At 48.2% G+C, this 13,800-nt stretch overlaps 1 protein-coding gene across 2 annotated transcripts in view; it reads left to right on the top strand.

The window, feature by feature from the left end:
• Positions 1–13,800, top strand: part of CTDSPL (CTD small phosphatase like) — a 60,398-nt gene that overhangs the window by 41,163 nt on the left and 5,435 nt on the right. For both annotated transcript variants that reach the window (XM_075315732.1, XM_075315730.1), the window contains one exon: positions 2,084–2,176. In XM_075315732.1, coding sequence (XP_075171847.1) covers positions 2,084–2,176 — 93 coding nt within the window. The remainder of the gene's footprint in view (positions 1–2,083; positions 2,177–13,800) is intronic.

The following is a 13,800-nucleotide window of genomic DNA, read 5'->3' as shown; positions in this document are numbered from 1 at the left end:
GGGAACCAGAATCCGGAGATTAAAAATGTTGGTAGAAGGGATAGGGGGTAGGAGCGTGGTGTACTCACTGAACCTCCGTCATGGCAGCAAGCTGCTTCCAGGTCACACTTTCCCTTCCGGAGCCAACAATTAACCCTCATTGAATATTCACTGCTTTCCCCACCCACCGGCGTGTGTAATTGGTTGCAGTTAGATGCGCCCCCACCCTGAGTGGCAGCCTGTCAGCTGACTGCAACCAATCACATGCGCCAGGATGGCTAGTGGGCGGAGAAAGCGGTGCAAGTGTCTGCGGGTGAGTATCGTGGTGTAAAAATAAATGAATAAATAAAACAATCGGTGCTGGGTCCCTCATATTCCCACGGCTGCAGCCCCCCGCTGTCGGGCATTACCATGGCTGTGTATCAAAATAAAGCCGGAGTCACACACTTGTGCAAGTCTCGCATCACATCACCCGGCAGCCGCACACTCTCCTGACAGGAGTGTGCAGCTGCATAGAAATACATGCAGATGCACGCTCCTGTCAGGAGAGTGTGCGGCTGCCGGGTGATGTGACGGGAGACCAAGTGTAACTCCGGCCTTACGGTGAGCTCACAGGAGCTGTATGACTCACACGAGTATTGCATCGCATCACCTGGCAGCCGCACACTCTCCAGACAGGAGCATGCATCTGCATGTATTTCTATGCAGCTGCATGCTCGTGTCTGGAGAGTGTGCGGCCATGCCGGGTGATGCGATCTGATACTTGTGCAAGTCATACGGCTCCCGTGAGCTCACCGTAAGGCCGGAGTCACACTTGCACGAGTCTCGCATCGCATCACCCAGCAGCCGCACACTCTCTTGACAGGGGCGTGCATTTCCATGTAGTTCTATGCAGATGCACGCACGTGTGCAGCTGTGCCACGTGATGCGATCTTAAACTCGTGCGAGTGCACCGTAAGGCCGGAGTCACACTTGCGCGAGTCTCTCATTGCATCACCCGGCACGGCCTGACGCTCTTAAGACATGAGCGTGCAGCTGCATTGAGCTACATGCAGCTGATCCACTCCTGTCAGGAGAGTGTGCGGCTGTGCTGGGTGATGTGATGCGATACTCGTGCAAGTCCCTCGCAAGTGTCACTCCAGCCTAAGAGGAACCACATGCTGCTTTTTTCTTTTTATTTATTTATTAATAATTAAAAAAATAAATGTGCGGTCCCCTTCAATTTTGGTACCCAGCCAAGATGAAACTGACAACTGGGGCCTGGTATTCTCAGGCTGAGGAGGTCCAACCTAAAAATATCAGCCTCCAGCTGCCTGGAATTGTCGCATCCTTTAGAAGTGACAATCCCAGAGTTTTACCTCACTCTTCCCTAATGCCATGGTGCGGTGGCAGTCGGGGTAATAAAGAGTTAATTGCAGCCCACAGCAGTCACTAAGTCCTTGATTAGAAATGGCAGTGTCTATGACACCCCATCACCAATATATAAGTGACAGTAAATAAACACAGACACCAAAAAAATCCTTTTATTTGGAATAAAATACAAAAACCGACCTTGTTCACCACTTTATTAACCCCAACACACCCTGCTGGTCTGATGTAATCCACACAAGGTCCCACAATGATTCCAGCTCTACTATATCTGGACCTCACAGCGAGCGGCCATAGAGCACGACCGCTCGCTGTGCACTCTAGAGACTGAATGAGTCGCGATGACTGATTGGATCAGACGCGGTCACGCAGGCTGGGGGGGCACGTCTGACTTCAACCAATCACAGACCCCAGGCCGGCCAGTGGGCGGGGACAGCAGCGCTGACTGCATATGGATGAGCAATGATGAGCGGAGGCCGCGGGAGCAGCGTACAGCCGCGACAAATGTCATTTACAGCCACAACAACCAACTCTAATATTCCTGCATCAGTGGACAAATTAGAAAGGAAAAGACCAGGAGGAAAAACTGAAAAATGGCTCCATGGAGTTAGTTATATTATTTTATTTTTATTTTTTTCATTTTTGTCGCCTTTTAAATAATTTAATCTATAACTTTTTTCTTTTTTTTTTTGCTTGTTTTTTTACCTTTTTTATTTTATCTTCTCTGTTATTTTAGGTGTACGTATTAAAGAGGCCGCACGTGGACGAGTTTCTACAGAAGATGGGCGAGCTGTTTGAATGCGTGCTGTTCACAGCCAGCTTAGCCAAGGTGGGTTTAGCGTCTCGCCCCCTCCTCATAGCCCCTCATTTGCCTTTTGTGCATTTTTTTTTATTTTTTTGTATGTTATTATTTTTATATCTAGAGGGAGTGAATTGTATTTTTCAGAAATTGTCTTACGTTTCTCCCTTTTCTTCCTTGCTTCTTTTGTCCACCAGTGTGTCTTTGTGCTTTCTGCTAGTTTGTGGGTAAGTGTCCCCATCCCCGTCCCACCCCACCTGACCGGCACCACCACCCTCCCCACCCCACCCCCCCCATGGTAACGACCCCACATATGAGCCCCGCTCATAATGTAGCTTCCATGAACAGCTCATGAAGCAGTCCGTAGCAAGTTACCATGGTTAAAGTAGCGCCCACTGCTGCCACAGCGCCTCCTCTCTCCACCACGTGAGCGGGCCGCCGTTTTTGGCCGCCTGCGGGAAGGGGACCGGCGCTCAGTCTGCCGTGTATGGTGTTAGTATTATTCGCATGCAGAGTCCTGATATATTTTGGAAGCCCCCCGCCGCCTTTAGCAGTGCATTAGTTGCTTGTATTTAGTGCAGTAGTTTTTTTTTTTTTTTGTTTTTGTTTTTTTTTTGTCTTTTATTTATTCCCGTGCAGCAGGTTGTCTGTGTGTGTGTGTGTGTGTGTGTGCGACGCCTTGAGTCTTCCTGAAGCGCGGGAACGCTGCGTGAGAACCAATTTTGCCGCCGTGTCCAGGCGTAGTTGAGCCGCAGCGATGCACAATATTTTCTAGATTTTTGTGTTGGACCTATATATTTTTTTTTATGAGTATAATAATGAGTTATTTTTATTATTTCTTCATCGTTCCTTATGGGAGACCCAGACCATGGGTGTATAGCTTCTGCCTCCGGAGGACACACAAAGTACTACACTAAAAAGTGTAGCTCCTCCCTCCGAGCATATACACCCCCTGGATCACCAAATACAGCCAGTTTATCGCTTTGTGTTCAGGAGGCACACATCCACACATGCATTCTCATCTGGTTTTCATTTTTGGAAGCGTTTGAAGAAAAGCGGGTCCAAGTTTGGACTCCCGGCATGTCCCTTCTCACCCCACTGTGTCGGCGGTGTTGTTAAGGTTGATTTCAGGGCTGGAGCCCTTTCATGCCGCGCTCCTTCACCATCCCTCGGGCTCTGGCTTGAAGTGGGAGCCAACACGGTTCTCCCTGCCTCACAGGAGACCGGTCGCCATCCGCAGCCCGTATGGATCCTGCTGGACGGAGCGCTCATCCCTCAGGGACATGGCCCTGCGTCTCACAAGCTAAGTACTGAGACGTTATTACCACAGAAAGTGGTCTTTCCAAGGGGTCCCTTGTACTTTATATGTTGGGGAGAGTGTGTTATGTGACTGTGTTAACATTTCCGGCCGGTTCTCCAGTTTTCACTGGAGAACCGCGCCGATGGTGCCTGCACGCTGGCCGCATGTTTAAATCTAGGCCCCGGCTTTGCCTGAGGCCTAGTTTCGGTTTCACTCCCCCTGCATGTCAGTCGTGCAGAGGGACAGTGCGGCTCCGCCCAGCGGCTGTTCAGCACAAGGAACGGACACTCCTCACTGAGGAAAGATTCCCTCACCTGTATACCTCATTTGCCCTCCGGATCCAGCTCTCAGAGTAGGCCCCACCCCCTCTCCTCGCTCCGGCGCCATTTTCACAGCGTTCTCAATGTCTGCATAACCACATTGTGACACTGGGGGCCTGGGCTGGGGGATCTGGAGGGCACAGAGATGTCTCTATGTAAACGGTCTGGCAAGCCACAACCTCCGGTTGTGGAGCTGCTTATATACTCTGTTTATATACTCTGCTGGGGGTCATTCTGGCCAGAGCCCCCACTTCTGCAGCATGTCTCACATCAGAGCAAGGCTGCAAGGCTGTTTTTAATATGCACTGCATGTAGGCTCGTACTGCCTGTACCGAGCACATAACCACATTGTGATGCCTGCTCTAACATAGTGGTGCCTCAGCCTGGAGGCTCATCCCCAGTGGTCCCTCCGGCTGCTCCGGCTCTGGTGGCTGAACCCCCGGCTTGGGTTGAATCCCTCTCTCCAGGGGACAGCTGTCCCGGACACTGCTGAGCATGCATCAGCCCCCTTCTGAGGGCGCTTCTGCTGCCACGGCTCGCTCAGCAAAGCTCACAGAGGATTCTTCATCTGGTCTCAGACCCCGTCCTCCTAAAATGGAGACGCAGGGTCCCCTTTCCTTCCTCGTCCCGCAGCTTTGATTCACGAGCCGACTCGCAGGACGAGGAGGATGCCTTTACTAGGGGCTCGGACGCTACTCCATGTACCATTTTGTCCGAAGGTGACGCAGATGCTAATCATTTGATTGCGTCCATTAAATTTGTACTGGACCTCAATCCGCCTGTATCAGGGGAGCATTCCCCTCTGGCAGAAAAGCATCAGTATACCTTGCCTAAGAAAACGGGGAGTGTGTTCTTTAACCACTCCAGTTTTTCAGGCCACTGTGACCAAACCCAGAGCCTGTCCTGAGAGACGCTTCCCAAAGCGTAGTTCTGATGACTGTTCCCCTTCCACCAGAGGTGGTCAAGGAGTGGGCTCAATCACCATAGGTGGACCCTCCGGTGTCTAGACTTTCAGCCCGGACAGTTGTATCAGTGGCTGATGGCACCTCTCTAATGATTCCACCGTCCGCCAGGTTGACCTTCTGGTCAAATCTGTATATGAGGCGGCAGGGGCCTCGTTCTCCCCATCTTTTGCAGCAGTGTGGGCTCTCAAAGCCATCTCTGATTCTCTAGAGGAGATGCATTCCCTCACCAGGGACTCTATGCACGAAATGGTTGCCTTAACCTTCAGGCTTCAGCCTTTTCATCCTATGCCCTGTCTGCCATACTGGAGCTCTCACCGCACTGCGGTGGCTTCGGCTACTTCCCTCGCTATCCGCAGGCTCCTGTGGCTTCGAGAGTGAGGCAGATGCTTCTTCAAAGAAGTTCCTTTCTAGGCTCCCTTTTGCTGGGACCAGACTATTCGGTGAATAACTGGATGAAATTATTAAGGAAGCTTTTGGCAGGAAGAGTACTTCCATGCCACAAACCAGGAAACCTGTCCAGGCCAAGAACCAGTCGAGGTTTCGTTCCTTTCGTTCCTCCAACTGGTCGTCCTCTAAGCCCTCGGCCTCGTCCACTAACTCAGCCAAGGACCGTGGACCAACTGGCGCACGAAGCCGCGTCTTCAAAAGACCGCAGGAGCTGCTGCCATTAAAGCAGCCTCCTCTTGACTATCTGGCCGCGCCAGCAACGTCCTTGGTCGGTGGCAGGCTCTCCCACTTTGGTGACGTGTGGGTTCAACACGTCTCCGATCAGTGGGTGCGGGATACCATCTCCACGGCTACAGGATAGAATTCTATCCAGCCCGCCAAACAGATTTTTTCTGTCAACTTCCCCCCCTTCCCCCCCCCCTGCTCCAAGGCCGCCGCCTTCTCACAGGCCGTGGCATCCTTGCAGGCCAACGGAGTAATTGTACCGGTTCCCGACTGGGAACGGTTCTGAGATTTCTACTCAAATCTCTTCCTAGTCCCCGAAAAGGACGGTTCCTTCCGGCCCATCCTGGATCTCAAGCTTCTCAACCAGCAGTTCAGGTGCGGCACTTCCGCATGGAGTCTCTGCGATCAGTCATTACCTCAATGACCCAAGGAGATTTCCTAGCATCCATCGACATCAGAGATGCCTATCTGCATGTGCCAATTGCAGTTTCACACCAGCGTTGGCTACGTTTTGCAATCGGGGAGGAACATTTCCAATCGTGGCTCTTCCCTTGGGGTTAGCCACGACGCCTCGAGTATTCTCAAGGCCATGGCAGCAGTGGTTGCGGTTCTGCACCTCCAGGGGTTGGCAGTGATCCTTTTTTCCTGGACGGCCTTCTAGTCAAGGCTTCATCCAGTGCAGACTGTCAGCGGAGTACCTCGCTCACTCTCGCCACTCTAGCCAATTCGGGTGGCTTGTCTTTCTGTCCAAGTCCACTCTGACTCCGCTCACGTACCCAGGGATGCAATTCAAGACTCTGCCGGCACTTGTGAAGCTGCCCTTATTCAAACAGCAGTCCCTCCTCTGGCGGTGCGCTCTTTGCTGAGGCCCCGCCGTTGTTCCATCAGGCACCTAATGCAGGTGTTGGGTAAGATGGTGGCGTCAATACAAGCGGTTCCCTTGCCCAGTTCCATCTGCGTCCTCTGCAGCTGGACATTTTCCGCTGTTGGAACAAGTGGACTTCCTCCTTCCACGGGTTGGTGGCTCTGTCGCCACAGACCAGGGACTCCTTTCTGTGGTGGCTTCGGCCCCTCTCTCTTCAGGGACGCTCCGTCCTGGGTGATACTCACCACGGATGCCAGTCTATCCGGCTGGGGAGCGGTACATCTCCACCACAGAGCTCAGGGCACTTGGACTTCGGCCGAATCAGCCCTCTCGATCAATGTGCTGGAAATCAGAGCTGTGCTTCTAGCTCTCTTAGCCTTTCACCTCCTGTTGGCGGCCAAGCACATTCGAGTCCAGTCAGACAACGCGACAGCGGTTGCCTACATCAACCACCAGGGCGGGACACTCAGCCGCCTGGCAAGATTGGAGGTTCAACGAATCCTTCCGTGGACGGAGGACTCCAAGTCCTCCATATCCGCAGTCCACATCCCAGACGTGGAAAACTGGGAGGCAGATTATCTCAGCCGTCAAACCGTGGACAGAGGCGAGTGGGCTCTGCATCCGGCAGTGTTTCGGTCAATCTGCCGCAAGTGGAGCTCTCTGGACGTGGATCTTCGCTCCCACTATCCTCAGGCTTTTGCAGCAGATGCGCTGGTTCAAGATTGGTCCCAGTTTCGTCTGTCTTACGTGTTTCCCCCTCTAGCTCTTGCCCAGAGTCCTGCGCAAGATCAGAATGGAGGGCCGTCGGGTCATTCTCATTGCTCCAGACTGACCCAGGCGAGCTTGGTACCCTGGCCTGCTCCGTCTGTCCATAGAGGTGCCGTGACATCTCCCGGACCGTCCAGACCTTCTTTCTCAAGGTCCGTCTTTCCGCCAGAATTCAGCGGCTCTCAGATTGACGGCGTGGCTTTTGAGTCCTGGATCTTGACGACTTCTGGTATTCCTCCTGAATTCATCTCCACTGTGACTCGGGCTCGGAAGTATTCCTTGGCCAAAAATCTTTCACAGGACCTGAAAAATTTTCCTGTCCTGGTGTCGCTCTTCCGGCCATGCTTCTTGGCCTTTTTTACTTGCCGACCCTCCTGTCCCTTCTACAGGCCGGTCTGCAGCTAGGACTATCCCTCAATTCCCTCAAGGGACAGGTCTCGGCTCTGTCAGTGTTGTTCCAGCGGCGTCTCGCCCGGCTGGCTCAGGTGTGCTCTTTCATGCAGGGCGCATCTCACATCATTCCGCCTTACCGGCGGCCTTTGGAACCCTGGGACCTTAATCCGGTCCTCACGGCTTCTAGAAACCCCCCTTTGAGCCTCTTAGGGCAGTTTCTTTGTCTTGTCTTTCACAGAAAGTGGTTTTTCTAGTGGCCATAACTTCTCTCGGGAGAGTCTCTGATTTGGCTGCACTCTCTTCGGAGTCGCCTTTTTCTTTTTGGTTTTTTATCAAGACAAGGTGGTTCTCCGTCCGACTCCGGACTTTCTCCCTAAGGTGGTTTCTCCTTCCACCTTAACCGGGACATTTCCCTGCCTTCCTTTCGGCAGGCTCCTGCTCATCGCTTTGAAAAGGCGTTGCATTCTCTGGATCTGGTGCGGGCGCTCCGGATCTATGTGTTTCGCACCGCTGCTCTTAGGCGGTGCACCTCTCTTTTTGTGCTGACCACTGGTCGGCGTAAGGGCCTCTCGGCTTCTAAGCCGACCCTACCTCGTTGGATTGGGTCGGCCTCTTCCGATGCCTACCAGTGTACTCAAGTGCCTCTCCCGCCGGGAAACAAGGCACACTTGACCAGAGCTGTCGGTGCCTCTTGGGCTTTCAGGCACCAGGCTACGGCTCAGCAGGTCTGTCAGGCTGCCACTTGGTCTAGTCTGCACACTTTTTCGAAGCACTACCAAGTGCATGCTCATGCTTCGGCAGATGCGAGCTTGGGCAGACGCATCCTTCAGGCTGCTGTCGCCCATTTGTGAAGTTAGGTTTTGCCTACTTCTCAGTTTTCTGTTTATTCCCACCCATGGACTGCTTTGAGACGTCCCATGGTCTGGGTCTCCCATAAGGAACGATGAAGAAAAAGAGAATTTTGTTTACTTACCGTAAATTCTTTTTCTTATAGTTCCGACATGGGAGACCCAGCTCCCTCCCTGTTGCCTGTTGGCAGTTTTCTTGTTCCGTGTGTTTTCTCCGGCTGTTGTTGTAGACAGAGGCTCCGGTTGTTCCGGGTTTTGCTCTGTTTTTACTTGTGGGTGGATGTCCTCCTTCAGCTTTTGCACTAAACTGGCTGTATTTGATGATCCAGGGGGTGTATATGCTAGGAGGGAGGAGCTACACTTTTTAGTGTAGTACTTTGTGTGTCCTCCGGAGGCAGAAGCTATACACCCATGGTCTGCGTCTCCCATGTCGGAACTATAAGAAAAAGAATTTACGGTAAGTAAACAAAATTCTCTTTTTTGTAGATATATTATTTTTATTAAATAATTCACAAATTCTTTTGACTATTATAGTTATGTCAATAATTAGTACTTCTAGGTGGTGATAAGCGAACCTGAACTGTAAAGTTCGGCATCTGTCTTGACCAGCGGGTGTTCGGGTTCGGGTGAGCGGGTCCCGGACCAGGACATACACTTCTCTGGGAAGTCCGTGTTACAGTTCTGGTTTGGCCACACGGATAATAAAAAACAAAAAAGGGATAAAGTAGGAGCAATCTACTTACCAAGCCTCCCCACAGCGGTAACTCTACTTCCGGGTCCGCTCATAAGTGCTCATACATATTCACTGCTTTCCCCGCCCACCAGCGGCTCTGATTGGCTGCCGGTAGACCCAGTCCCCACCTTCTCTAACAGCGCCTGAATCACAGGCGCTGTCTACGTACTTATAGTGGAGTGTAAAATAAATGTAAACAAGGTGTAGTATCCCCTGTTTAGTGATACCAACACAGATAAGCATACGGCTACAGCCCCCAGTTGTGCGCTCATCTTGGCTGTGTATGTAAATAAGAGGAAACTCATACAGCTTTTTTTTTTTTTAAATTATTTCAATAAATAATTTAAAAACAGTCGTTCGGTCCACCTCATTCTGATACCCAGCCAAGATAAAGCCGACAGATGGGGGCTGGTATTCTCAGCCTGGGGAGGCCTATGATTATTGGGGACCCCCCAGGCTAAGAATATCCGCCTACAGTCGCCCCGGAATTATCGTATCCATTAGATGCAACAATTCCGGCGCTTTACCCAGCTCTTCTCGTTCCCTGGTGCAGTGGCAGTCAGGGTAATGGGAGTTAATGACCAGTGCACAACTGTCCTCAGCCCAGAATTAGTGATGGGTAGGGGTCTATGAGACCCCCTCCATCAATAATCCTATAAATAAAAAGAAGTAAACACAAACATAGAGAAAAATCCTTTATTTGAATTAAAATACAGCACCCTTTTTCCCCTCTTTATTAAGCCCAAAAAGACTCTTGAAGTTTCGCCGTAATCCACACGACGTCCCTCGATGGTCCTTGCTCTGCTACATCCAAGCCTGGAGAGACCGAAAACAACCATGTCCGATCTCTCCAGGCTCCGGGAAACACTGACAAGGGGGAGCCGGCTGGCGGCCGTGACATCACTCTGCTCAACGGGGGTTTCCCACGGTATGACTTCCGGTGACCTGAGTACCGCACTCTGGATTTAAGTGCAGGGCCATGCCACACACCCCGCCAGCCCTTTTTAAGGGTGGGGGTGTAGTTTTCCGGCAGCCAATCAGAGCCGCTGGTAGGCGGGGAAAGCAGTGAATATGTTTGAGGACTGATGAGTGGACCAGGAAGTACCATTAAAGCTGCGTGGCAAACTCTGTAAGTATAATGCCTACCCCTAACGCCATTTTTGCAGCACAGTGTTCAGCTTCCTATAGACTTATATGGGGTTTGGCATCCGGGCAGGTGTTTGGGGGTTAGTCAATCCCCAACCGGCTTTTTTTTTTGTTCGGCCGAACCAATTGGACCCGAACATCTGCGGGTTCGATCATCGCTACTTGTAGGTTTTTGTGCGGTTTAGAAGGGATTTCCACACTTTAATCTCTTCCCAATGTTCCAGTCCATCTTCTGGTGCGTATTGAGTTATATGTATATGGAGCAGCCGCCGTAACCGCAGCCACTGAAGCTAGATCCAATCAAAGCTGCTTAAACCATTTAGATGCCGTGGTCGATCTGTAGCAGCAGCGTTTAAACAGATTCAAGCCCACTGCAGCCAGAGCAGCACTTACAAACTCAATAGAAAAGAGCCTGTAAGCACTGGGCAGGTTCTGGTTGGTCTCTAAGGCAATAAGCTGTAAAGAAAAATGTTAATATCTCAGGAATGTCTGAAATTTATTTTTAAAAAAAGTAAATTGCAAAATTCCGTGTATTTACAAGCTCTATCCGACAACATCCAGCTATGATCATGGGAGGGACCCCTTTAACCCCTTCACGACCTTTGACGGATATATCCGTCATGGAGCGTGTGACGTTAAGCCCTGCCGCCAGCAGGATGCGGCCATCCGCGCACATATCAGCTGTTTTCAACCGCTGACATGTGCCTGCATGTTACGAGTGGAATCGCATTCCACCTGTAACATTAACCCCTTACATCTCGCTGCCAAAGTCTGGCAGCGAGATGTATATACGCGCGGCCTTGATTTTCACTTTACCGCCGCCCCCACCGGAAGTCACGTGAGTGATCACGGGATTTTCGGTCTTTGCCATGGTAGCACAGGGTCATGTGATGACGCTTGTAGCTATGACGTTTCACTTTCGTTTTCACTCGGCCCGGAGCGAATGAATCAGGAAGTGACTGTATCTGCTGTTTATAGCTGTGTAGCTGTGATCAGCAGATCGTGAAGAGCGATCGGATTGCTGATCGCTATAGTCCCCTAGGGGGACTAGTAAAATAAGAAAAAAATAAAAAAAAGTTTTAAAAAAAAAAAACAAAAAACTAAAAGTTCAAATCACCCCATGGAAAATTAAAGGGTTAAAAATAAATAAATATACACATTTGGTATCGCCGCGTTTAGAAATGCCCAATCTATCAAAATATAAAATCAATTAATCTGATTGGAATTTTTTTGCCACTACACCATTTACCAAACGCCAAAATTACGTTTTTTTTTTGGTCGCCGCAAGTTTTATGCAAAATGCAATAACAGGCGATCAAAACGTAGCATCTGCGCAAAAATGATATCGTTAAAAATGTCAGCTCGAGACGCAAAAAATAAGCAGTCACTGAGCCATAGATCCCGAAAAATGAGAACACTACGGGTTTCGGAAAATGGCGCAAAACGTACGCCACTTTTATTGGACAAGCTTGTGAATTTTTTTTAACCCCTTAGATACAAGTAAACCTGTACATGTTTGGTGTCTACAAACTCGCACCGACCTGAGGCATCACACCGACACATCAATTTTACCATATAGTGAACACCATGAATAAAACATCCCAAAAACTATTGTACCATCACACTTTTTTTTTTTTTTTGCAGTTTTTCCACACTTGGAATATTTTTTGCTTTTTTCCAGTACACCATATGGTAAAACTTATGGTTTCATTTAAAAGTACAACTCGTCCCGCAAAAAAAACAAGCCCTCATATGACAAGATTGACAGAAAAATAACAAAGTTACGGCTCTCTGAAGAAGGGGAGCAAAAAAACAAAAACTGAAAGTGCCCGGGGGCTGAAGGGGTTAATTTCACCATATATTGCAATAGTAGAGTATCAAGAACGAGCAATCAAACTTTTCGGGGAAAGTTTTTTTGTTTTTTTTTTTATTTTTTTTTAATGTTGAAAACAATAAAAAAAAAACGTTTTAAATGACTTTTTTTTTTTTTTTAATTTTTAAGATGAAGAAAAAAAATATATATAATTAATCCTTAAGGTAAAATGTGAAAGAAAAATAAGCAGAATTTCAAGAATTAATGTTTTTCAGTCACTGCACAAAAATCTAAATAAATGTCGGAGATGTTTGCTGCCTTATTGGTTGTCACCGAGCTATCCCAGATACAGAGGACGACTCAAACACTTAATGGGGGTCCTACAAAATTGTATAAAACTCCCTGCTCTTTTATTTTTTTATTTTTTTTGTTTTATTTTTATACTCTCTAGAAAGCGCAACGTTCCTGTCCACGGGTTTTGACTGGTGTTGACTTGGATAAGCCACAGCTGCAATACCAGACATGACCTGTGGAGAAGAGAGGCGCTATTTTGGGGCCCGGGGGATTTTTTTTTTTTTCATTCTGGATGAACATTGATTTTATTATAGCGTTGATAAATAAATTTGCACAGGACGGACCGTCGCCTTCAGACGCCAAACACTCCAAGGAACCGAATCAAAAGGCTTTTGAAACAGTCAAAAAATTATTTTCTAATAGAAATCTTTTTGAGATTTTTTTTTTTTTTTTTTTTTTATTTCCTGGGTAATTTTTGTTTGTTTTAAGTGATTTTTTTTTTTTTTTTTTTTTGGCTTTTTTATTTTTTTGCAGCTTTTTGATTAAATTGTGCTTAGTGAGGACAGATTCCAACAGGAGTTGCTGCATGGAAGTGACATCCACTTTTTTTGTTTCGTAATTTGTTATTCAAAGCCTCTCCAGGGGTAAAAAGACTCCAAAAACCCTGTGAACAGTGAAGTGGAACCCTTTTTTTTTTTTTTCTTTTTTTTTCCCTTCCATCTGAACAAAGCTGCTTTACTTTATCGCTTCTGAGCGTTTGTTACATTTGTATCCAGTCCTCCGTGATACATTTTTGCACTGATACATTGTAACACACGGGATCATCAAAGATTATCCATATTGGAATCTCTGGAGGAGGTTAGAAATCTGCACATTATTATTCACCGACACAAAGCGGACATTATTAACAAAATAATGAGGAATTCTGTTAAAAGCTGCAGAATTTTTTTGAAAAATTTCCAATTTTTTTTTTCATTTTTTATTTTTTTAATACTCCTTTTTTGTTTTTTGTTATAATGGTTGGATTTTTCTACTTATGTTGTATCATATCATATAAGTTATTTTCTATGTTTAATAACACTGAATATTCAGAAGGAACATGGAAGGAGACATTAGATCTGTTGTGCAAAACAGCCCAGTGAGAGAACTACAACCCCCAGCAGACGCAGAGCACGTGGAGAATGATAATCCTACATATCGCCAGTTACCAATGCAAATTAGGGTTAGAAAAAATCTGGGACATCTTTATTATGTTGTTCTGCACCTCTGTTGTTCCTCCTGGAAATATATGAATAAACAGCAGGGTGTTACCAGTTAGTGGGGATGGGGAAGGGTTAATACTGTCAGCACAGGGACACTTTCTTGCACCCTCACAACTAGTGACACCCTAGGGGCAGTTTATTCTTCTATTTCCAGGAGGAATAACTTAGTAAATACATGTATTCCCTATGTAAGAAGCATATTTGTCAGTCCTCAATTATTCCTCCTGGAAATATATGGCTGAATGACATGGGGTGTTGTCCCTGCACAGTGCGGT

This window comes from Anomaloglossus baeobatrachus, chromosome 6 (genome assembly GCF_048569485.1).
Source record: "Anomaloglossus baeobatrachus isolate aAnoBae1 chromosome 6, aAnoBae1.hap1, whole genome shotgun sequence".
NCBI lineage: Eukaryota > Metazoa > Chordata > Amphibia > Anura > Aromobatidae > Anomaloglossus > Anomaloglossus baeobatrachus.
This window is presented reverse-complemented; position numbering and strand designations above follow the sequence as displayed.